At 41.9% G+C, this 25,422-nt stretch overlaps 1 protein-coding gene across 6 annotated transcripts in view; it reads left to right on the top strand.

Moving 5' to 3' along the window:
* Nucleotides 1–25,422, top strand: part of LOC140718523 (tumor necrosis factor receptor superfamily member 14-like) — a 530,540-nt gene that overhangs the window by 346,963 nt on the left and 158,155 nt on the right. For 2 of the 6 annotated variants that reach the window (XM_073032479.1, XM_073032485.1), the window contains exons 4-6: nucleotides 15,639–15,817; nucleotides 18,382–18,521; nucleotides 20,024–20,114. The exons of 2 other annotated variants lie outside the window; for them this stretch is intronic. In XM_073032479.1, coding sequence (XP_072888580.1) covers nucleotides 15,639–15,817; nucleotides 18,382–18,521; nucleotides 20,024–20,104 — 400 coding nt within the window. In that variant the 3' untranslated portion in view covers nucleotides 20,105–20,114. The remainder of the gene's footprint in view (nucleotides 1–15,638; nucleotides 15,818–18,381; nucleotides 18,522–20,023; nucleotides 20,115–25,422) is intronic. 2 more of the 6 variants (XM_073032483.1, XM_073032480.1) reach the window with 2 other exon arrangements.

Here is a 25,422-nt window from a genome sequence, read left to right as displayed (position 1 = left end):
TCATAGGTGACCATTTAGAAAGCATTTGTTGGGTGTAATCAATTAATGGGAAAAATTATATTTAAACAGGTCCTTAAAATTTTTAGTAATTTTAATACCAAGATAAGTAATTTTTGCAATACTAAAAGGTACTTGATGATATTGAGCTGAATAATTATTAATGGGAAATAACTCACCTTTATGTAAATTTAATTTATATCCTGAAAAACTACTGAATTCAGAAAGTATTGCTAGCATAGAGGGAGTAGATTTCCTAGGATCTGATAGATAGATAGATAGATAGATAGATAGATAGATAGATAGATAGATAGATACTTTATTCATCCCCATGGGGAAATTCAACTTTTTTCCAATGTCCCATACACTTGTTGTAGCAAAACTAATTACATACAATACTTAACTCAGTAAAAAATATGATATGCATCTAAATCACTATCTCAAAAAGCATTAATAATAGCTTTTAAAAAGTTCTTAAGTCCTGGCGGTTGAATTGTAAAGCCTAATGGCATTGGGGAGTATTGACCTCTTCATCCTGTCTGAGGAGCATTGCATCGATAGTAACCTGTCGCTGAAACTGCTTCTCTGTCTCTGGATGGTGCTATGTAGAGGATGTTCAGAGTTTTCCATAATTGACCGTAGCCTACTCAACGCCCTTCACTCAGCTACCGATGTTAAACTCTCCAGTACTTTGCCCACGACAGAGCCCGCCTTCCTTACCAGCTTATTAAGATGTGAGGCGTCCCTCTTCTTAATGCTTCCTCCCCAACACGCCACTACAAAGAAGAGGACGCTCTCCACAGCTGACCTATAGAACATCTTCAGCATCTCACTGCAGACATTGAATGACGCCAACCTTCTAAGGAAGTACAGTCGACTCTGTGCCTTCCTGCACAAGGCATCTGTGTTGGCAGTCCAGTCTAGCTTCTCGTCTAACTGTACTCCCAGATACTTGTAGGTCTTAACCTGCTCCACACATTCTCCATTAATGATCACTGGCTCCATATGAGGCCTAGATCTCCTAAAGTCCACCACCATCTCCTTGGTCTTGGTGATATTGAGACACAGGTAGTTTGAGTTGCACCATATCACAAAGTCCTGTATCAGTTTCCTATACTCCTCCTCCTGTCCATTCCTGACACACCCCACTATGGCCGTGTCATCAGCGAACTTCTGCACATGGCAGGACTCCGAGTTATATTGGAAGTCTGATGTGTACAGGGTGAACAGGACCGGAGAGAGTACGGTTCCCTGCGGCGCTCCTGTGCTGCTGACCACCGTGTCAGACCTACAGTCTCCCAACCGCACATACTGAGGTCTATCTGTCAAGTAGTCCACTATCCAATCCACCATGTGAGAGTCTACTCCCATCTCCGTTAGTTTGTGCCTTAAGATCTTGGGCTGGATGGTGTTAAAGGCACTAGAGAAGTCAAGGAATGTAATCCTCACAGCACAACTGACCCCATCTAGGTGAGAGAGTGATTTGTGCAGTAAATACGTGATAGCATCCTCCACTCCCACCTTCTCCTTATACGCAAACTGAAGAGGATCCTGGGCGTGCCTGGTTTGTGGCCTCAGATTCTGTATTATCAGCCGCTCCATGGTCTTCATCACGTGCGACGTCAAGGCAACAGGTCTGAAGTCATTCAACTCCTTTGGTTGTGGTTTCTTCGGTACCGGGACAATACAGGATGTTTTCCACTGTCCAATGTAAACTAACAGGGCAAGTCATCTGCATACAAGAGTTTACTTGTTTTTGTATTTTTCTTAAACACTAGTTCATATCTTTTTTTTTGGATTATTACCTTGAGTTAAACTTATCAAATTTTGGTGGAATGGTTTTTCTTTTCATTATGTATAGCTTTAGTTTGTAGTGCTAAAAGTTTTCTTTTTTGTAATTGATGCAAAATGGAGCTGATGATGATGTTAAGAAACAGGAAGTGGGAGTATGGGGTGATTTTTTTTGAAGAGCTTGCTGCTGCTTTCCAGTAGCTTTCTTGTTCTGGGCTTTGAGGGGGGCAGGGAACTCTAATGCCAATATTATTCATAGAACCTTTAGACATTTGTATTATTCAGGATGTTTTTCTGTCCTGTTTTTCTTGTTTTATACTTTTGCCCCAGAGCTGTTACTTGAATTTCAGACAATGCTTATGTCTACTATCCTCTATTTTTTTTAAAGGACAATGGTTAGTCTGTTGAATTTTGTAAGCTGGAATGTTAAGGGATTGAACCATCCTGTTAAAAGAAGGTAGGTGTTTTCACATCTTAAACAGCTTAACGCAGCAATTGTTTTTGCAAGAAACACACATTTGTAGTTCTGATAACTCTCATCTTATGTCAAGATGGGTGGGGCAGAACTTCCATTCAACTTTTCAGGCTAAAGACAGGGGGGTTTAAATTCCTATGAATCAAAATGTTCCCTTTGAGCTTCATAATAAAGTATCTGATACAAATGGTCATTTTATTATTGTCTCGGGGAAATTATACGACACACTGGTAGTCTTGGCTAATTTATATGCCCCCAGTTCGGATGATGTGGAGTTTTTTGATCGTTTCTTCTCTTTATTGCCTGAGCTGAGTTCATATTCTCATACTGGGTGATGATTTTAACTGTTGATTAGATCCAGTTTTGGATCGATTGTCCTCTATTCCTAGACTACCAAGTAAATCTGTTTTATCAATTCAGTCTTTCCTTTCTAATTATGGTATCTCTGATGTATGGCGTTTTCACCCAAATGTGAGAGATTATTCTTTTTTTCACATGCCCGTCATACTTCCACTAGAATTGATTATTTTTTAATTGATAATCAGTTGATTCCTTCTGCTCGATCTTGTGACTATTGGAGTATATTGATTTCAGATCACGCCCCAGTCACCCTGTCTATAATTCTTCCTGATTTCCCCCAAATGAATAAACTTTGGTGTTTTAATCCAACCTTGTTGTTGGATAATGATTTTGTAAAATTTATGGAGGACCAGATAACTTTTTAAAAAAAATACTAACATGTCATCTGAAACCTCAAGTCAGGTTGCCTGGGATGCTATGAAAGTATACCTAAGGGGTCAAATAATTTCATATACTGTGAATTTGAACAGAAAGACCCATAAAGAGTGATTGATCTGGTTAATCAAATTAAAGCAATAGACCAACTAGATGCCGAGACTAAAAATATGGAGCTGTATAAGAAATGAGTGGAACTTCAAACTAAGTTTGACCTTACTTCCACTCACCCAGTTGAACGCCAACTTTTGGAAAGTAAGAGCTGGTTTTATATCCATGGTGATAAATCCAGTAAATTTTTAGTCAACTAAATAAGACGCTGTAAAGTTAAACAACATATTACAAAAATTTGAATGGAAAATGGGAACATTACCTTGAATCACTCTGAAATTAATGATACATTCTAGAATTACTATTCTTGACTCTATACTTCTGAATCCCTAAATGATAATATTTCTGTCGACCATTTTTTAAATAGTTTAAAGATTCCTACGCTTTCTCCTGATCTTAAAGCAAAATTGAATGAACCATTACCACTAGAGGAAATATCATCAGCTATTTCTGTACTGCAGTCTGGTAAATCTCCTGGACCTGATGGGTTCTCTGCAGAATTCTATAAATCATTTTCCTCACCGCTTTTGCCTCAACTAATGTTAGTTTTAACTGACTCGTTTAAACATGGTAAATTGCCAGCATCATTTAATGAGGCATGTATCATTCTTTTAGCGAAAAAAGATAAAGATCCAATAGAGTGTTCCTCGTACAGGCCGATTTCTTTGCTAAATGTTGATGTTAAAATTTTGACTGAAGTTTTGGCCTATAGATTGGAGAACAATTTACCTTTAATTATTTCTGAAGACCAAACTGGTTCTATTAAAAATCGTCTCCCTTTTTTAAAATATACGGTGTCTATTTAATATCTTACACTCACCTTCAGCTGGGATTCCTGAATGTGTCATTTTTCTAGATGTGGAGAAAGCATTTGATCATGTGGAGTGGAATTATCTTTTTGTGGTTTTAGATAAATTTGATTTTGGACAAAGTTTTACAGTATTACATGAATTAAATTGTTATATTCACACCCCACTGCTTCTGTCTTGACTAATTCTCAGCAATCCCAACCTTTTAATCTTAAACATGGCACCTGGCAAGAGTGTCTTTTAAGTCCCTTACTTTTCGATTTGGCTATAGATCCATTGGCGATTGTGTTTCGAAGTTGTGCTGAATTGACGGGGATTTGGAGGGGGAGGTGTTGAGCACAAAATCTCTCTTTATGCTGATCATCTTTTACTTTTGATATCAAACCTGACTACCTCCTTATCCCCAGTGTTTTCACTCCTTAACAAATTTAGCCAGCTTTCCGGATACAAACTTAATTTAACTGTAAAGAGTGAACTCTTTCCAATAAATAGGGAAGCACAATTACTAGAATTTTATAACCTCCCTTTTAAAGTAGTAAATAATCAATTTACTTACCTTAGCATTACAGTAACAAAAAATTTTAAGCGTCTTTTTGGAGAAAATTTCAGTGATCTTTTAAATCATACAAAACAGAGTTTAGCACAGTGGTCACCCTTGTTCATGTCTTCCATAGGTCGAATTAATGTTATTAAAATGTATATCCTTCCTAAGGTTTTATACTTATTTCTGTCCTTACCAATTTTTATTTATAAAGCTTTTTTGAGTTGTTAGATTCTATTATTTTGTCCTATCTATGGAAGGGCAAACGTCCCAGACTAAATAAAGCTCATCTCCAAAAACCTAAAAGGGTAGGTGGTATGGCCTTGCCCAATTTTCATTTGCATTACTGGGCAGCCAACATACATTGTCATATCTTTTGGTCTTACTTTTATAATCAGTCTGACTGCCCAATATGGGTGGCAATGGAGTTGAATTCTAATAAGAATCTCTCCATCTCTGCACTTCTTGGATCCGCACTTCCTTGCCATTTGCCTAAATCAATTGTTGATCCGGTGGCAGTGGGTTTTTTTTACGAGGTCGAGTTGCGAGTTCAACATCAACCCGGCACGGATGGTACGGGAGCCACTGGTTCGATAATCAACCTGGCACAGGAGCGGTCTGTCACTAAATCGAACTCGGGAACCTCCGTTCTCTAGCCTGGTGCTGATCTGACTGTGCCACCAGCTGACCGGAATGGTGGGGGGGGGGGGGGGGGGGGGGTCAGGGTGAATCTTACTTAGAAAAATTTAAGCCAAATACAAAGTTAAACACTCAACACTGTGTCAACGGCAATGACTTAAAATGGCAGACGGCATCGCGATCTGGCTTAAAATGGCGGACGGTGACGCGATCTGGCTTAAAATGTCGGATGGCATTCTTCTTCCTCGGTTGATAAGTATGAGTTGTCCGTAAGTCAGACGTTCGTAACTCGGGGACTGCCTGTATACGCAGTAGAGGTACAACTACTTTACAACAGGTAGTCAAAACTGCCCAATGCATCACTGGCACCAGTCTGTTCACCAACAAGGATATAAATACACAAAGGTGCAAGAAAAGGGCCAGTAACATGAAGGATCCCACCCACCCTACTCATGGACTGTTAGTCCCACTCCCATCAGGGAGGAGGCTACATAGCATCCACACCAGGACCACCAGACTCAAAAAGCAGTAAGTTTGATCAACACCTCTACCCACTCAACTTCCCTCCACATCCCCAACTACCACTGCTTATCATTTTGTTATGTACAGACACTCCGGTTTAGACTATATGCCCTATCTATGTGTCTCATAACTTTATAAACCTCTATCACATTTCCACTGAGTATTAAATATTCCAGGGAAAACAATCCCAAGTTTGTCCAACTTCTTCTTAAACAGTGCCTATAAAAAGTATTCAACCCCCCCCCCCGGAAAGTTTTCATATTTTTATTATTTTTCAATACTGAATCTCAGTGGATTTAATGTGGCTTTTTTGACACTGATCAACAGAAAAAGACTCTTTACTGTCAAAATGAAAACTGATCTCTACAAAGTGATCTAAATTAATTACAAATATAAAACACAAAATAATTGATTGCATAAGTATTCACCCCCATTTAATATGACACACCAGATTGTCACTGGTGCTGCCAATTGGTTTTAGAAGTCACATAATTAGTTAAATGGAGACCTGTGTGCAGTCAAAGTGTTTCAATTGATCGTAGTAAAAATACACCTGTATCTGGAAGGTCCAGATGTTGGTGAGTCAGTATCCTGGCAAAAACTATACCATGAAGACACAAGAACACTCCATGCAACTTTGCAAAAAAGTTCTTGAAAAGCATAAGTCAGGAGATAGATACAAGAAAATTTCCAAGTCACCTAATATCCCTTGGAGTACAGTTAAGACAATCTATGGAATGGAAAGAATATGGCAGAGCTGTAAATCTGCCTAGAGCTGAGTGGCTGTACAAGAAGGGGACTAGTGAGGGAGGCCACCAAGAGATGTGTGACAACCTTGGAGGAGTTACAAGCTTCAGTGGCTGAGATATGAGAGACTGCGCATTCAACAACTGTTGCCCAGGTTCTTCACCAATCGCAGCTTTATGGGAGAGTGGCAAAGAGAAAGCCATTGTTGGAAACAAAAGCTCACATGAAATCTCGGTTAGAGTTTGCCAGAAGACGTGGGAGACTTTGAAGTCAGCTGGAAGAAGGTTCTATGGTCTGATGAAACCAAAATTGAGCTTTTTGGCCATCAGACTAAACGCTATGTTTGGCGTAAGCCTAACACCGCACATCATCAAAAACAAACCCCCTACTGTGAGGCATGGTGGTGGCTGCATCATGCAGTGGGAATGCTTCACTGCTGCAGGCCCTGGAAGGCTTGTGAAAGTAGAGGGTAAAATGAATGCAGCAAAATACAGGGAAATCCTGTAGGAAAAGCTGCTGCAGTCTGCAGGAGAACTGCAACTTAGGAGAAGAATTGTTTTCAGCAAGACAATGACCTGAAACATAAAGCCAAAGCTACACCAGAAAGGCGTAAAAAGAACAAATTTAATGTCCTGGAGTGGCCAAGTCAGAGTCCAGACCACAATCCAATTGAGAATTTGTGGCTGGTACTTCAAAAAAGCTGTTCACTCACAATCCTCATGCAATCTGACAGAGCTTGAGCAGTTTTGTAAAGAAGAATGGGGAAAAATGCAATGTCCAGGTATGTAAAGCTGATAGAGACCAATCCACACAGACTCAAAGCTGCAGTTGCTGCCAAAGGAGTATCCACTAAATACTGACTTGAACGGGGTGAATACTTATGCAATTATTTTGTGCTTTATATCTGTAATTAATTTAGGTCACTTTGTAGAGATCTGTTTTCACTTTGACACAAAAGTGTCTTCTTCTGTTGATCAGTGTAAAATAGCCAAATTAAATCCACTGAGATTCAATGTCATAAAAACATGAAAACTTCCAAGGGGGGTGAATACTTTTTATAGGCACTGTAGATATGATTCTCCAATCCAGGCAGCATTGTGATGAACCTCTTCTGGACCTTCTCCAAATCTTCCACGTACTGCCTGTAATGTGGGATTCAGAATTCCACACTATATTCCAAATATGGCTTCACAAATGTTTTTTTATGTGTACAACATGACTTTATGACTGTTGTGCTCGATGCCTTAACTGATTAAGGCAAGCATGCCATATGGCCTTCTTTACCATCCTATCTACCTGCGTGGTCATTTTCGGGGACCTGTGGACTTCCACCTCAATATCCATCTATTGGTAATTGCTCTTAAATATCCTGCCTTTTACTGCATCCTTTCCCCCTTTCCATTGACGTACATTTTAGGGACAGCTTCTTCCCCTTGGCCATTAAATTTATGAATGGTTGATGAAATGGTAACAGGAAGGAGTAATAGGATGGGATTGACTCTCACGCAACAGATCAGCTCATTCTGAGGATCAGAATCAGGTTTATTATCACTGGCATACGTCGTGAAATTTGTTGTTATGCGGCTGCTTAATATTTATAGCAATTCCTATTTCAATTTTCCAACATCTGCAATTTTTGCTTTTTGAGTGATTTGTTAAGTTTGCTACTGATACAAAGCAGGTTGCAGTGTGAGTTCATGGGAGAATATGGACAGGATAAGTGAATGGGTGACATATGGTAGATGGAATATTAAGTTCTTTATCCACTTTGACTAATAATGGCAGAATGGTGTGCTTGCAGAGCTCTAGTGGGATTGTACCTGGATGTTGTGTACACATCTGGTGTCTTGGCCTAAAGATGGACATATGTTTGATAGAGGAGGACAAGAAGAATTCCTGGGATGAGGAATTGTCTCATAAGGAAAGATTAACCGGATCATATTATTGTAACGTCTACAACCCAACCTTTTTAATCCCATGGATTAAAAACTATTATTAACTGAGGGGCCCATGGACGCTTGGTTGGGAAACCTTGTTCTGGAGTTTAGAAGAAGCATGAGAGATGATCACTCAACTCTTTAAAAATTCTTAGTGGGATTAACAGGAATAATATTTTCCCTTGCTGGGATTATCTGGAAAAGATAAGACCAAGTGTGATATATTTTTAGATTTTGAGGGATATGAGCTAATTACAAGCTCAAAACCTTTGAGCTACAAGATCTTTTTGAATGGTGGCACAGACACAAGGAATTTAGCAGCCAAGTACTGATTTAGTCTTCTGTCTAACTTCAGACAGAAAGCAGGATACTTTAACTCATCGTGGATCTCATAAATGTTTTTGTATTTACATAGTTGGGACTTCAAGTTAAACAGGATTGTACTTACAGTCGCAATACGATATGTGAGCCCAGGGAAGGGTATTATTGCATTGACAGCTGGCAGGTGGCCAGAAAGCACACAGAATGCCCACCTGGTGAAGGAGTTAAAGAGAAAGGTAGGTTGATGGAGTGTCATTACTAAGTGCTGTGCCCTGGGCAGGACAGGGGAAATTGAAATCACTGGCACCAACTGGAGTTTGCTCTGAGGATGGCTGCCTGAGGCCCCCTACTGGCAACGGCAGCTTGCTGTTAGTTCTTTGAGTGTAACTGGAATGGTCTTTGGATTTGTATTTTAAGAAGCTAATTCATCCCACTTCCCATTTTACCCGCTATTGGCCAGGCTTGAGTTTTAGCCACCGAGCCTGAGGCCTCAGTCGATCAGAGTTGACCATGGATATTGTGTCCTAGCTGTCTAGGGATACAAGCCTGGGCAGTACAACATGGAGAGCAAGCTGTTGTCCATGTAGCAAGCTCCCCATCTCCATGTATCTGATGAATCTAAAGGAGTGGCGGAGATTGATAATGTTTGGTACCAGCAGCATCACAGGAGTTGCCAGTCAGCATTGAACTTAATGTTGGACTGCCCTAAGTGCTCCAGCTCTGGATTTACTCCCGAAGCCTTCCCCATGACTGGGTATGGTCACAAAGCAGTGGAAGCTTGAGATCAGAGTTTTCCTTCTCCTAGATGAGCTGCCAGTCTCGGCTGACTAGCCCCATCTGCTCTAAGCGACTGGATTTAAATTGCCTATAACCCGCCTTTGCACCTTCTGTTAGTAGAAACAGTTCTGCTAGTTTTAGTAACTAAATCACACGTGAAGGCCAGGAGCTAGACTTGGTTTTCAGAGGCTTTTTGGTTCACACAGCATTGGGAGCATTTAATAGGCAGCTCGGAGGTGTCAGTGTTGCAGATGAACAGGGGAAACTATGGAGCCATGAGGGAGGAGCTGGCCAAAGTTGACTGGACGGATAGCCTAGCAGAAAAGACAGTGGAACAGCAATGGCAGGTATTCTTGGGAATAATGCACAAGGTGCAAAATCAGTTCAGCCCCCAGAGAAGGAAGGATTCAAAGGGGGGAAAGGGGCCTCAGTGGTTGACAAAGGAAGTCAGAGACTGCATAGCATTAAAAAAAAGGAAATATGACAGAGCTAAGGTGAGTGGGAGGACAGATGATTGGGAAGTTTTTAAGGAACAACAGAACTTAACTAAAAAGACAATACGGGGAGAAAAAATGAGGTACGAACGCAAGCTAGCCAGGAATATAAAGGAAGATAGCAAAAGCTTTTTTAGGTATGTGAAGAGAAAGAAGATAGTTAAGAACAATGTTGGGCCCTTGAAGAATGAATTGGGTGAAATTGTTATGGGAAACAGAGAAATGGCAGAAGAATTTAATGAGTACTTTAGATCTGTTTTCGCTAAGGAAGACACAAGCAATCTCCCAGATGTATGGTTGGGCCAAGGACATAGGGTAACAGAGGAATTGAAACAGATTGACATTCGGAAGGAAACGGTGATGAGAAGACTGATGGGACTGATGGCTGACAAATCCCCAGGTCCAGATGGTCTGCACCCTAGGGTACTAAAGGAGGTGGCTCTGGAAATTGCGGATGCATTGGTAATCATTTTCCAATGTTCCTTAGATTCAGGATCAGTTCCTGAGGATTGGAGAATGGCTAATGTTATCCCACTTTTTAAGAAAGGAGGGATGGAGAAAACAGAGAACTATCGTCCTGTCAGCCTAACATCAGTAGTGGGGAAGATGCTAGAGCCCATTATTAAAGATGAAATAGTGGCATATCTAGATAGCAGTGATAGGATTGGGCCGAGCCAGCATGGATTTACCAAGGGCAAATCATGTTTGACTAATCTATTGGAGTTTTTCGAGGATGTAACCAGGAAGTTAGACAAGGGAGATCCAGTGGATGTAGTGTACCTCGATTTTCAGAAGGCATTTGATAAGGTCCCACATAGGAGGTTGGTGGGTAAAATCAGAGCTCATGGCATTGGAGGGAAGATATTGACATGGATAGAAAACTGGTTGGTGGATAGAAAGCAAAGGGTAACGGTGAATGGGTGTTTCTCGGAATGGTAGGTGGTGACTAGTGGGGTGCCACAGGGCTCGGTATTGGGACCACAGCTGTTTGCGATTTACATCAATGATTTAGATGAAGGCATTGAGAATAACATCAGCAAGTTTGCTGATGATACTAAGCTGGGTGGCAGTGTGACATGTGATGAGGATGTTAGGAGAATTCAGGGTGACTTGGATAGGCTGAGTGAGTGGGCAGATATTTGGCAGATGATGTTTAATGTGAATAAGTGTGAGGTTATCCACTTTGGGAGTAAGAACAGGAAGGCAGATTATTATCTGAACGGTGTAGAGTTAGGTAAGGGAGAAATACAAAGAGATCTAGGAGTCCTTGTTCATCAGTCACTGAAGGTGAATGAGCAAGTGCGGCAGGCAGTGAAGAAGGCTAATGGAATGTTGGCCATTATTACAAAGGGAATTGAGTACAAGAGCAAGGAAATCCTTTTGCATTTGTACAGGGCCCTGGTGAGACCACACCTGGAGTATTGTGTACAGTTTTGGTCTCCAGGGTTAAGGAAGGACATCCTGGCTATAAAGGAAGTGCAGCGTAGATTCACGAGGTTAATTCCTGGGATGTCAGGACTGTCTTACGCAGAAAGGTTAGAGAGACTGGGCTTGTACACGCTGGAATTAAGGAGATTGAGAGGGGATCTGATTGCAACATATAAGATTATTAAGGGATTGGACAAGATAGAGGCAGGAAATATGTTCCAGATGCTGGGAGAGTCCAGTACCAGAGGGCATGGTTTGAGAATAAGGGGTAGGTCATTTAGGACAGAGTTAAGGAAAAACCTCTTCTCCCAGAGAGTTGTGGGGGTCTGGAATGCACTGCTGCGGAAGGTAGTGGAGGTCAATTCTCTGGATGCTTTCAAGAAGGAGCTAGATAGGTATCTTATGGATAGGGGAATCAAGGGATATGGGGACAAGGCAGGAACCGGGTATTGATAAGGAATTGATCAGCCATGATCTCAAAATGGCAGTGCAGGCTCGAAGGGCTGAATGGTCTACTTCTGCACCTATTGTCTATTGTCTATTGTAGTGGGAGTTTGTCCCCATTACCACCCCTGGCTATAACAACCTTAGGGAAACAACCTTCAGCCTCTATTGCCCATCTTATTGCATGACTGCGTGCTCCTGACCACAGAAAGTCTGAGGTTCTACTCCAGTTCTTTGTTAAACAGCTTGATATAAGACATAAGAGGTAAGAGCAGAATTAGGCCATTTGGCCGAGCAGGTCTGCTGCACTATTCCATCATGGTTGATTTATTATCCCATTCTCCTGCCTTCTCCCTGTAGCTTTCAATGCCCTTACTAAACAAAGACCTATTAAATATACCCAATGACTTGGCCTCCAGAGCCATCTGTGACAATGAATTCCATGGATTTACCACCCTCTGGCTAAATAAATTCCTCCTCATCTCTGAGATCATTAGTATTTTGGTAGTGCTTTATCTGGCCTCTTCTCATGCTGCTATTCCAAAGTCTGAGTAAATTCTTCATCTGACAGAGGCCCACGCGCTAATCCACCATGAGGAAAGGAATACACGATAATTTATTCCTCTCCTGTGCTGCTCGGAGTTGGGAGTGTTATTTGTACAGTGGTGTGACCGAGAAGCATGGGTATTTTTCTAGACTCTAGTAATTGACTGAAGGTATTTGTGGATGTTAAAACAGGTTCAAAAATTCTGTTCTGAAAAAACACTGAGAACTACTCAGTGAAGTGGATTCTTTGATATTTTCAACATGCTGCAGGTGACAACTTCATAACAGTTGAAAGTGGAATTGCACATTAATTTAACTATTTGAAGAGGAATGTGGAAAGAAGTAACAAGATCTCTCTGACACTGGTATTACAGCTTTATAAGTTACCCACAATAACATTAATTGTGTGTTTCAGGAACACCTTTCAAAGATACAGTGTGTGAGAAATGTCCTGACGGAACATTTTCAAGCGAATCTTCAACAACTGAAGAGTGTAGAACTGGACAGTGTAAGTACTTTAAACTCCACGGTGTCCATGTCCAGAAAGTATCACCTCTTGTTGATTTTTCTCAATACCTCCTTTCCTTTTGCCCCAAACCACCAGGGAAGAGGCGACACAGCGACCATGCCAGGACTACAAGCCTCAAAAAACAGTTACTTCCCCCAAGCTGTCAGTCTGATCAACACCTCCCCACATTAACCCAACCCACCACTCCCCACACTACTACATACACGTCACCCAGCATCACTTAATGTACATATAATCAGTCTGTGTGTGTAACAGTTACTTGTATATTGTGTTTTATAGGATTGCTTTTATATTTATATTTATTGTGTTTTTATTTCTTTATTATGTTATTTAAGAACATAAGACATTAGAGGAGAATTAGATAAATCGGTTTATCACGTCTGCTCTTCCAGTCAGTCATGGCTGATTTATTATCCCCTGCAACCCAATTCTCCCCAAAACCTACCACATGACCATAAGGCATTGGGGCAGAATTCATGCCTTTTTCTTTCAAGCTACTTCGAATCTGGAGTAACAATCATTTTGTTCTCCTTTCACAAAAGAGAAAATCTACAGAGGCTGGAACTCTAAGCAACGCACAAAATGCTGGAGAAACTCAGTAAGCCAGGTAGCATCTATAGAAAAGAGTATACTCGATGTTTCAGGCCAAGACCCTTCAGCAGGACTGGAGAAAAAAAGACCTCCTTCACATTTGTGCACTAAAGAATGACAATAAGCCATTTTTATTTATTTACTGAAGTACAGCGTGGAGTAGACCCTTCTGGCCCTTTGAGCTGCGCTGCCCAACAGTTTCCTATTTAATCCCAGCCTAATCATGGGACAACTGGTAATGACCAATGAACCTACCAACCGATACATCTTTGGACTGTGGGAAGAAACCAGAGCACTCGGAGGAAACCTCCGCAGTTGTACAAACTCCTAACTGTCAGCTCAGGAATTGATCCCAAGTTGCCCCAACCTCAATCTTGAATCTTTCACAATCTGCCTTTCAGAAACAATTAATCATTTGCACTAATGTACTGTTAACAAGTTAGAACCTGGTTGAAAACACTCTTCTATGTTTCTCTGTGATCTGTTTCACTTCTTTAATTAGAGGGAACTAAAGAAACTGCCTGGCCCATTGATGTACATTTGGAAAGTATTTCCCTCCTTTTGCTTTGTCCTGGGTGGGAGATCTTTCAGTGAATTGTCTCATTGTCTGGATCTTCCTTTCTGTACCCCAAATGTAAGTCTCTCATTTCATGAATAACTGGGAGCTTTTGCACTTAGGCAGCAACTCCCAGATGAAAAAAATTAGCAGACTCATTTAATTTGGAGAGTGTGGTGTTCACCAAGGTTTTTGATGACACGCTGAAACTCTGCAGACTCCTGAGGAAGAAGAGGCTCTGTCATGCTTTCTTTGCAGTTGTATTTATATGAAGGTGTACCTAATAAAGTAGCCACTGAGTGTACGTATGTTTCAGTTCAGGTGATGAATGTCCACTTCAGGTATTTCTAATAAAAAAAATCTAAAAATGAAAACATACGTAAATCATACATTCTCTGCATAACTCAAGTATAATCATAGTTTACATATAACTTTGTAAACTGAATTACAAAAAATCCTTAAGTATATTTTTACAAACATAATCTACAGCAAAAAAAATGTGTTGAATTGTTGAGCAACACACAAAATGCTGGAGGAACTCAGCAGATCAAGCAGCATCTATGAAGGGGAATAAACAGTCGATATTTCGGGAACGAGATCCTTCATCTGGTCTAGAAAGGAATGGGGCAGACGTCAGAATACAAAGGTGGGAGGGGGGAGTATGATGTAAGAAGCTGGGGGATAATAGGTGGAAGAAGTAAAGGGCTGAAGGAGAAGGAATCTAATAGGAGAGGACAGTGGATCATTGAAGAAAGGGGAAGCGTAGGGAACCACCTTCCCCCTCGCCTGATCTCAGCTATCATTTGCTAACATGTACTCCTGCCCTCCCCCACCTTCTTCTTCTGGCTTCTGCACACTTCATTTGCAGTCTGGATGAACGGTCTGGGCCCAAAATATCAACTGTTTATTCCCTGCCTGACCCACTGAGTTCCTGCAGCATTTTGCTGAATATTTTCAACATCTGCAGAATCATGTGCATGTGTGTGATTCTCCGTGAGTTGAGTTGTGCACAGAGCCTGCTCCAGTTTTAGTCAAGAACATGGAGAGAAGGGAATTAAAACACAGGCAATCTCTCAACATTGAGAATGACGTTATCAAACTCCAGCCACCTCACTTCTCCTGTCTGTTTGCATTCTGACTGGTCGTTTTTAACTGCCATCCTGCTCTTCCCTTTCCATTTATTTATATATTCGGGTCTTTTGGTCATTTCCCAACAGACCAGACCCTACAACATTACACAGACAAAGGGACTCAACTGCCCCTTAATGTCTACATTACTTTATCAGATCAGGTTTTCTGTTATACCTGGGATTGTTTTATTTGACATTTTTTACAGAAGTCGACATTGGCACAGTGGATGCACCTTCTGTGACTCAGAAGGTTGTGGTTCAAGTCCAATTTCCAAGACCTGTGCCCCTGAATCTAGGCTGTCGTTGCAGTGCAGTGTCTCGGGAGAGATGTTAAACCAAGGCCTTGTCTCCCCACTCAGATGGAATTGAAAGATCCTGCTGATCATTGGCTGTTGACATTTTTTCTGATCGACTGGGATTTCAATAACATATCAATTGTAACAGATTTATTATAATTAAACTTTGAGCAACTATCGTGGGTGCTTACATCGATTTACGTTTTTCTATATCTTCCCCAGATGTGAAACACTGAAACTTAAACAGGTTGAACCAGGGAGCGCTGAAGCTGACGTGAAATGTGAAGCAGTGTCCAACTTGTCCAAAGTTGCCTTTTATGTTGTGCCCATTATTTTGGTTGTAATTCTTCTTGGTATTTTCATGGCATGTGTTTTGTGGAGGAAACACAAACATGAAACAGGTATGTGAATGAGCTACTGTGTGCATAGAACATAGAATATTACAGCACAGTACAGGCCCTTCGGCCCATGATGTGTCGACCTTTTAACCTACTCTAAGATCAATCTAACTCTTCCCTTCTACATAGCTCTTGTTTTCTTTTCAGATTCTGATTGTGATTTATTTCTTTATCATATATACATTGAAACATACCTTGAAATGCGTTGTTTGCGTTAACAACTGACACACCCAAGGGTGTGCTGGGGACAGCCTGCAAGTGTCACCACACATTCCAAGGCCAGTACAGTTTGCCCACCACGATCAGCACAACAACATACCACACTCTACAGAGCAATAGACAATAGACAGTAGGTGCAGGAGTAGGCCATTTGGCCCTTCTAGCAGCACCGCCATTCACTGTGATCATGGCTGATCATACACAATCAGTACCCCGTTCCTGCCCTCTCCCCATATCCCTTGACCCCACTATCTATAAGAGCTCTATCTAACTCTCTATTGAATGCATCCAGAGACTTGGCCTCCACTGCCTTCTGGGGCAGAGCATTCCACATATCCACCACTCTCTGGGTGAAAAAGTTTTTCTGCATCTCTGTTCTAAATGGCCTACCATAATAATAATAATCAAAGTAAATAATAAATTTACTTTGAACTCACTGTCTTAATTTGCCAGTGTTTTTGTCAACACTCCTATTAAATTCTTCAGAATATCATTCCCAGTACATTCATTGGGATAGCATTCCTGCTCTGATTCATCAGCCTTTAATTTTGATGCATATGGAGAAAAGGTGTAGGATGAGATGGAAATGTTGTGCACAAGCCCCATACCAAGAAGAATATGGAGAGAGTCCATGAAGGTGAACACCCATCAATCTTAACAGCACTGGCTGTTTAGGCCTGTTGGGCCCTGCTACTCTGGTTCTGCGTTCAGACTTCAAACATTGCAGACTGTGGAAACCTCACAAATATTTTGTATATCACAGTAGTAATGTGATCAGAACATAGCTGATTATTTTTAAATGGGTCCCATTGGGCAGTGGTAGAATCATCCATCAAACTGATATGAGCCAAACATAACCGTTGTGATGGCAACCGTTGGTGAGGTCACTTTGGTAAAACAACCTCCCACACACCATTCTTGTAGATTGACACTAGAATGTGATTTGCGACTTAAACTCCCATTAATTTCTTTTTAAAATATGGCAAAACAAAGTAGAAATATGATAAATCAATTTGAATTTACTTAAATCTTATATCCGTCCCACAATGTTAGGGAGTAAAAATCATTGTGTAATGACTGTTGCAATGTACGGACATGAATTTATAAGTCTAATGGCTGGTAGAATGAAGCTGTCCCGTAACCTGTTGGCCCTGGCTTTAATGCTGCAGTAGTGTTTGTCAGACGGAAGCAGCTGAAACAGTCTATGGTTGGGGTGACTGGTGTCCCCAATGAGATTCCCAGCCTTCTTTACGTACCTGCTGCTGTAAATGTCCTCAGTGGAGGGAAGTTTGCACCCATAGATGCGCTGGGCTGTCTGTACCACTCTCTGCAGTGCCCAGTGATCGAGGTTGGTGCAGTTCCCGTACCTGGTGGTGATACAGCCAGTCAGGATACTCTCAATGGTGCCCCTGTAGAAGGTCTTGAGGATTTGGTTACCCATGCTGAACTTCTTCGTTCATCTGAGGTGAAAGAGACGCTATTGTGCTTTTTTTTTGCCACACAGCAGTGTGTACAGTCCAGGTGAGCTCTTCAGTGATGTGTATACCGAGGAGCTTGAAACTACTCGCTCTCTCAACTATAGTCCCATTGATGTTGATCAGGGCGAGCCTGTTTCCGTTCCTCCTGTAATCCACAAACAGCTATTTTGTTCTTTGGACATTGAGGGACAGGTTGTTATCTTGGCACCATTGTGTCAGGGTGTGCTGCCTTTATGGCAGTTATTTAGTTTATAATATTTTCGCTTAGTAATTCATTCATTAGCATTTTTAGTTAAAGTTAGGATTGTTTAAGTAAATTCATTTGTCTGTAATATATCGCGGCTGTGATGACGTCACATCCGGTTTCGCCACGTCTTGTGGGAAAATACCGGTTTGGGATAAATGCAAGGGTGGGGGGCGCTCACATGTGGCAGTTCAGCGCGAGTTAAGGTTGTTCTCTACGCACCAAAGACACAGTGAAAGCAACGCTGTAAGTCATGAGATAATCGATATGTTGAATTAAAATGTTAACGCTGATTCTGTTAAAAGTAACGACGGTCGATAAGGTTTATGTTTTCGTTAGTTAAAGAGTCGGGATAGTTTGTGTTGAAGTTTATTTAAAGCAGTCAATGGAGCAGGTAGATTCTGACTGTATGCTGCACTTTAATGTAATGTAGTTATTGTAGTTTTACCTTTGCAAGTATTCACGATGTAAATGTGATATTTAGAAGGAAACAAACACTGTACCAATCTTGTATTGTTTTATCAACAGTTTTCACCATACGTTAATGTGAAGAGTGAACAGTAAATGGTTAATCTTACTGCGACCTTGTTTTCATTGACTATGGTTTAACTCGACGTTTAATTCAGGTTCGTCACACCCGAGCGAGAACGTTACACAGGGTGTTATCCTCTCCTCTGTTGGCTGTCTCATCACTACTAGAAATAATTTCACAGTACTTCTTGTGTTTTTGTTTTTGATAGGTAACCGGAACATTCAAAACCCCAGGGTAAGTACATAATATGTCGCCAATATTTAAAAGGCACATGTATTAAATTATAATAACTGCAGAATTAAAATTGAAATCATAATGTAAACAGACTGTAATTTAATTCAACTAATGTCCTGTTATGTTTTCCATGCACATTATTTTTATCTTGAAACAATACATAATTTCACCAGTTGCAAAGCATGTTTAACGGTAATATCAGCTGATGGCATCTGAAGCGTTAAGTGTTTAAGTACCGAGGTTACTAATAAGGCCTTGAGACTAAGGGAAGAATTAGGCCATTCAGCCCATTGAGTCTGCTTCACTATTCGCCATGGTTGACTTATTTTCCATCTCATTGGAAGATTCTGAGTAGTTTTGGTCCCCAAATCTCAGAAAACATCCAGGAATGTAAGGGTTAAAATGTGAGGCTAATTTGATGACTCTAGTCCTGTGCTTATTGGGGTTTAGAAGAATGAGGGGAGATCTCATTGAAGCCTGCTGAATATTGAAAGGCCCAGGTATAGTGGATGTGGAGAGGATATTTCCTATATTGTAATTGGGGAGTCTAAGACCAGAGGGCATAGCCTCAGGACAGTGGGACATCCCTTTAACAGAGATGAGGAGAAATTTCTGTAGCCAGAGGGTAATCTGTAGAGGCAAGTCATTGAGGATATTTAAAATGAAGGTTGATAGGTTCTTGATTAGTAAGGACATCAAATGTTACGGAGAGAAGGCAGGAGAAAGGGGCTAAGAGGGAAAATAAATAGCCATGATCAAAGGCTTGATGGATATAGGAAATTCTGTTCCTGTGTCCTATGGTGTTATAGAAACTAGTTGAGATGATGTGATGTGTCTGTTGTGGAGGGGAGGAGTAATAACATGGTGTAATGTTGGGGAGTCAGTGCTGCACAGTGTGGTTGGCAGAACCAGGGCTGATGAGGAAGAGTATGGATGATAAGACAGGATGCTTTCAGGTAAGCTGTCACTGGTGATATTGATTGATAGATATTTCTATTTTGGGCTGATGAAATCCCAGATAAACATGATGAGAATGTGGAATGTGGGACAACATTGGGAGTCTAATGTGAAGATGGAGAGTGATGTGGAAGGTGATTTGAGAAGATCATGGAAGTTGTTTCGACTGTCAGTTGCTTCAGGAGGGTTTGTCTCTACTAATGGAGCAATAATAAATATCACAGTAATAGAGACTGATTTAACGATTATATCCATGAAGGAACATTTTTCATAGTTCAGCTGACGGAGGAAGGCAGAGATGTTACCAGCCGATGAATCTGCAGGTGACCAAAGGTGAAATGATGAGAGTTCTCCCCACTTTGGGAACCACAGATTCCTTGTGCCATTTATGATAATGATGAGAGAAAGTGTAGGACATCATAAGGGAAATACCATGTGCACATTCATTCTCATAGACAGAGTGACAAAACAATGACAAATCAAATAACACTTACAAAATGTGATTTTCTAAACTGGTGATTACAATAATTTGTTTACCTCTGCAGAATCACAATGGAGATGGGAAGGTGATGCAGCCTCTCACAGGTGAGGAAAAGACTCTCAGAGACGAGGAAAGGGCAGAGTAAAGTGGGGGAAGTAAGTACATTCAAGCGACCTCTCATATTTTTCACACAGCCAATTTGGTATCTTTTGCAGTTTTATATTGTATCTGGCTCACGTCAGCTTGCAGTGGCTGCAGTAAGACTGTATCTTAACTGAAATGTTCACATACAGGCAGGTAATTTTTGACCAACCGGTCTACTGGAGAAGGAAATGCTAAGAACATTACTCAGCTTAAACCTTTTCTCTATGTCAGGTTCCCTCCTTGCTGAAAGCTGAATAATTCATCCCAATAGCAATGCGGTTTTGAGAGGACTAGAATGCAAGAGCAAGGACGTGATGCTGAGAATTTATAAGGCATTGATCAGACTGCACTCTCTCACAATCTTAAAAATACCCAAGAACTCCACCTCCATAGAGTTCCATAGATCAGTGGTCTCCAACCACCGGGCCACAAAGCATGTGCTACCGGGCCGTGAGGAAATGATATGATTTGGCGATATGAAATGATATGAGTCAGCTGCACCTTCCCTCATTCCCTGTCACACCCACTGTTGAACTTGAACGCACACAAGGTCACCAGTTGCCTAAATGCAGTGATACCCTAGCGCCAGGGATCAGTGGTTGGCCTTGGGTAACCGGCCGCCTCGTCGCGCTGGCGAGAAGTGCCGTTGCTACTGGCCTGGAGCGCGGACAGATGGGCGCCGCCTCTAAACCTGTTTAGCACACCGAATGTTCATGGGAAACCTGGTGCTAAAATATTTGCAGACGACCTGATTCGGGCTCAGGGTTTCGTAAGTAGCAGAAAAGCTACCTCACTGCGATCTACTGAAAGTCATCCCTTGAGCCAAACTTTTGTCAGCCGATAGATGCTACCTACATCTGGGGGGGGTGGGGGTGCGCGAGCCCTCTCACACTCTCGCTCGCTCGGTCACTCTCTCCAGACTGCGACCGCCGCGGCCCCGGCACGGGGACCTCTGACCCTTACCTTGTCCTCTCACCTCACCCATGACCAGCCGCACCTGGCCAAGGCGTCTGACGGCGGGCGGGCGGGAAGTTGGAGTTCGGGCCCGGAGGCTGTCTAATGAGGCAATGAAGCCCTCAAAACTGCTTCAATACCTTGAGTCCAAGCACCATGCACTTAAAGCAAACCCGTTGAGTTTTTTGAGCGGAAAAAATGTGAGTAAGTGGGACAGAAGCAATGCTGAGACCCACAAAAACTAAATTGCGGAATAGACTGGACATAAGGAACGTATTGCTGTCTCCCATCACCCCTCGATGGGACCGTCTTGTTGCAGGGGAACAAGCCCAGGGCTCCCACTGATTCAGCAATACAGTATTGGTGTGTTGCAATGATTTTATATGTTCAAACGAGGAAAATATGCGCTGTGTGTTTAATATCCAAATGTTACCTAAAATGTTATGAACCCTTTTGCCCTGCAACTTACCTCCCGTATGTTTTTAATTCTTTGCATATTTGGCTACTGTACGTTCACAAATTTTTCTCCAACTCCCTAATATGTATAGTGAGCATTTGTGGTTCCATCTCTAACCCTTTTGGGACTCCTAAGGTCACAGGACTTATGACTAAACCATAACACCTTGTGAAATGCCTCCTGCAAATTCCAACTACAACTTATCTTATGATTTTGCTCCACCCATCTCTGGTTGAGAATTTTTTCAAATTCCATGATGAATTCTTATGTCAGTGGTGGACACTCTTTTGGAGAGGGTTCTTGGGGACAGGATTTAAGAGCATTTGGAAACAAATAGACTTATTAGGGATTGTCAGCATGGCTTTCTGAGGGCCAGCTCATGCCACACAAGCCTGATTGAGATTTTGAGGAAGTGACAAAAGAAATTGATGAAGGTAGAGCACTGTTGTGGACTTTTAGTTATGCTTTAGACAAGATTCTTCATGTTAGGCTCATCCAGATAGCCATGAGACATGGGATTCATAGAAACTTGGCTGCAGGGATTCAGAATTGGCATGTCCACAGAAGGCAGAGAGTTGTAGTAGATGGAATGTATTCTGCCCAGTGGTTGGTGACCAGCATTGTTGTGCAGAGATTCCCTACAATTTGTGTTTTTATAAACAACTTGGGTAAGAAAGAGGAGAAGTGAATTAGTAAGCTTGCAGATGACATGAAGGCTGGAGGTGTTCTGGATAGTGTCAAAGGTTGATGTAGGTTATAAAGGGATGTGAAGTTGGGTGGAGAAGTGCCGGATGAAGTTCAATCAAAGGAAGTATGAAATGATACACTTTGGAAGATTGAACTTGAAGGCACGCTTCGTCTTCTTGGGCTGTTAGTTCCCAGTAGAGCATAGACCGTGAAAACCCTCCCTTGGAATTCATCAATGTTTCTGTAATCTATTGTATTCACTGTATAGGGGATTGGCCTATACAGCTTCACCCTGTTGGCCAGCCTTACCCATTTCCAACTCTCACAATGGGAATGTAGGGTTGGACTTTCAGAGGCTTCTTAAAGGCACAGTACAGTCAACCCTCCTTATCCGCGGGGGATTGGTTCCAGGACCCCCCGCGGATACCAAAACTCGCGGATGCTCAAGTCCCTTATTTAACATGTATCAGTGCGGTGGACATTAGGACCTGGCGGCACAGCTCTGAATCTGCAGCGTTTCTGTTCATGAAAATAATCACGATCGCGATTGAAAATAAGGTGGAATTAATAAAGCGATAAGGAGAGCCGACTGGACAAGGTCATTGACAGGGTTCTTAGCAGTGTGGAGGAACAGAAGGATCTTGGGGTCCAGATCCATAGATCCCTCAAAGTTGTAGCTCAAGTTGATAGGTTGATTAAGAAGTCCTGTGGTAAGCTGGCCTTCAGTGGTGGGGAGATTGAGTTCAAGAGCCACAAGATAATGTTGCAGCTCTCTAAAACTGGTTAGAACACACTTGCAGTATTGTGCTCAGTTCTGATTGTCTCATTATAGGGAAGGTGTGGAAGCTTTAGAGAGGGTGCCAAGGAGGTTGTCACTATTTCCCTTCAAGGAGCCTGTTTAAATTATGATGTTTCTACTGTGCTGCTATTTCATCATTAATTAAGTAATTTTGACATTATTTACAAAACCAGTTTGTCTCCCTTTCTGTTGATAGTCCTTTGGTGTTTCTTCGGAACTTAAAGATTTGTGGAAGATCTATAAACAGCGCATCCACTATACAACGGCCACAACTTTTCAGACTAAGGATACAGGCCATCAGGGTCTTGTCTGTCTGTGTGCTCAATAGTTTGCCCTTATGTCTCCTGCTGATGGTGATGATTTTAAAATCCTCATAGGCATTATACAATATTAATGGGACTTTCATCATATTTTCTATTTTACTATAAAGCCATATACAAAATGAGATCATAAGACAAAGGAGCAGCATTAGGCCCATCGAGTCTGCTGTGTCATTCCATCCTGGTTGATTTATTATCCTTCCCAAGCCCACTCTTCATCCTACTCCTCATAACCTTTGAAACCCTTACTAATCACGAACCCATCAACCTCCGCTTCAAATATACTCAGTGACTTGGCCTGCACAGCGATCTGTGCAATGAATTCCACAGATTCATCATGTAAAATCTGTTTAATTCCTTTGCTGTTTCTTCACTGCCCATCACTGTTTTTTCTGGTCTCATTTTCTAACTACTGTCTGTTCACTTGAACCACTGTCTTCTTTTTGTATACCTTTGCTATTATATTCCTCAATAATTTGCCCTCAGTTGATTTTTTATTGCCAATATCATCATCCTTTGCTGGATTCTGCATTTATCCCAATCTTCAGGTCTACCAATAATTTTTGCTTCCTTGTGCGTTTCTTCCTCCAACTTAACATTCTCCTGAACATTGTTGGTTAGTCATATTCCATTTAGTTCTTCCTCAGAATCTGTCCTCCTTATTGGGAACATTGTAATGTGTACGTTATGCATCAGCTCAATATTATCAACATGCACAAAATTCATGGAACAACCAGAGAAAGGATTGTCCAAAGCTGTGGCAGATTGAAGTCCATCGGAGTTGACATTGACAGACAGACAGACAGACATACTTTATTGATCCCGAGGGAAATTGGGTTTCGTTACAGGCACACCAACCAAAAATAGTGTAGATATATAGCAATATAAAACCATAAGTAATTTAACAATAATAATAAGTAAATTATGACAAGTGGAAGTAAGTCCAGTACCAGCCTATTGGCTCAGGGTGTCTGACACTCCGAGGGAGGAGTTGTAAAGTTTGATGGCCACAGGCAGGAATGACTTCCTATGACGCTCAGTGTTACATCTCGGTGGAATGAGTCTCTGGCTGAATGTACTCCTGTGCCTAACCAGTACATTATGGAGTGGATGGGAGACATTGTCCAAGATGGCATACAACTTGGACAGCATCCTCTTTTCCGACACCACTGTCAGAGAGTCCAGTTCCACCCCCACAACATCACTGGCCTTACGAATGAGTTTGTTGATTCTGTTGGTGTCTGCTACCCTCAGCCTGCTGCCCCAGCACACAACAGCAAACATGATAGCACTGGCCACCACTGACTCGTAGAGCATCTTCAGCATCGTCCATCAGATGTTAAAGGACCTCAGTCTCCTCAGGAAGTAGAGATGGCTCTGCCCCTTCTTGTAGACAGCCTCAGTGTTCTTTGACCAGTCCAGTTTATTGTCAATTCGTATCCCCAGATATTTGTAATCCTTCACCATGCCCACACCGACCCCTTGGATGGAAACAGGGGTCACCGGTGCCTTAGCCCTCCTCAGGTCCACCACCAGCTCCTTAGTCTTTTTCACATTAAGCTGCAGATGATTCTGCTCGCACCATGTGACAAAGTTTCCCACCGTAGCCCTGTACTCAGCCTCATCTCCCTTGCTGATGCATCCAACTATGGCAGAGTCATCAGGAAACTTCTGAAGATAGCAAGACTCTGTGCAGTAGTTGAAGTCCAAGATGTAGATGGTGAAGAGAAAGGGGGACAGGACAGTCCCCTGTGGAGCCCCAGTGCTGCTGACCACTCTGTCTGACACACAGTGTTGCAAGCGTACGTACTGTGGTCTGCCAGTCAAGTAATCATTAATCCATGACACCAGGGAAGCATCCACTGCATCACTGTCAGCTTCTCACCCAGCAGAGCAGGGCGGATGGTGTTGAATGCACTGGAGAAGTCAAAAAACATGACCCTCACAGTGCTCGCCGGCTTGTCCAGGTGGGCATAGACACGGTTCATCAGGTAGACGATGGCATCCTCAACTCCTAGTCGGGGCTGGTAGGTGAACTGGAGGGGGTCTAAGTGTGGCCTAACCATAGGCTGGAGCTGCTCTAGAACAAGTCTCTCCAGGGT

Source organism: Hemitrygon akajei, chromosome 29, assembly GCF_048418815.1.
Source record: "Hemitrygon akajei chromosome 29, sHemAka1.3, whole genome shotgun sequence".
Taxonomy (NCBI): domain Eukaryota; kingdom Metazoa; phylum Chordata; class Chondrichthyes; order Myliobatiformes; family Dasyatidae; genus Hemitrygon; species Hemitrygon akajei.
This window is presented reverse-complemented; position numbering and strand designations above follow the sequence as displayed.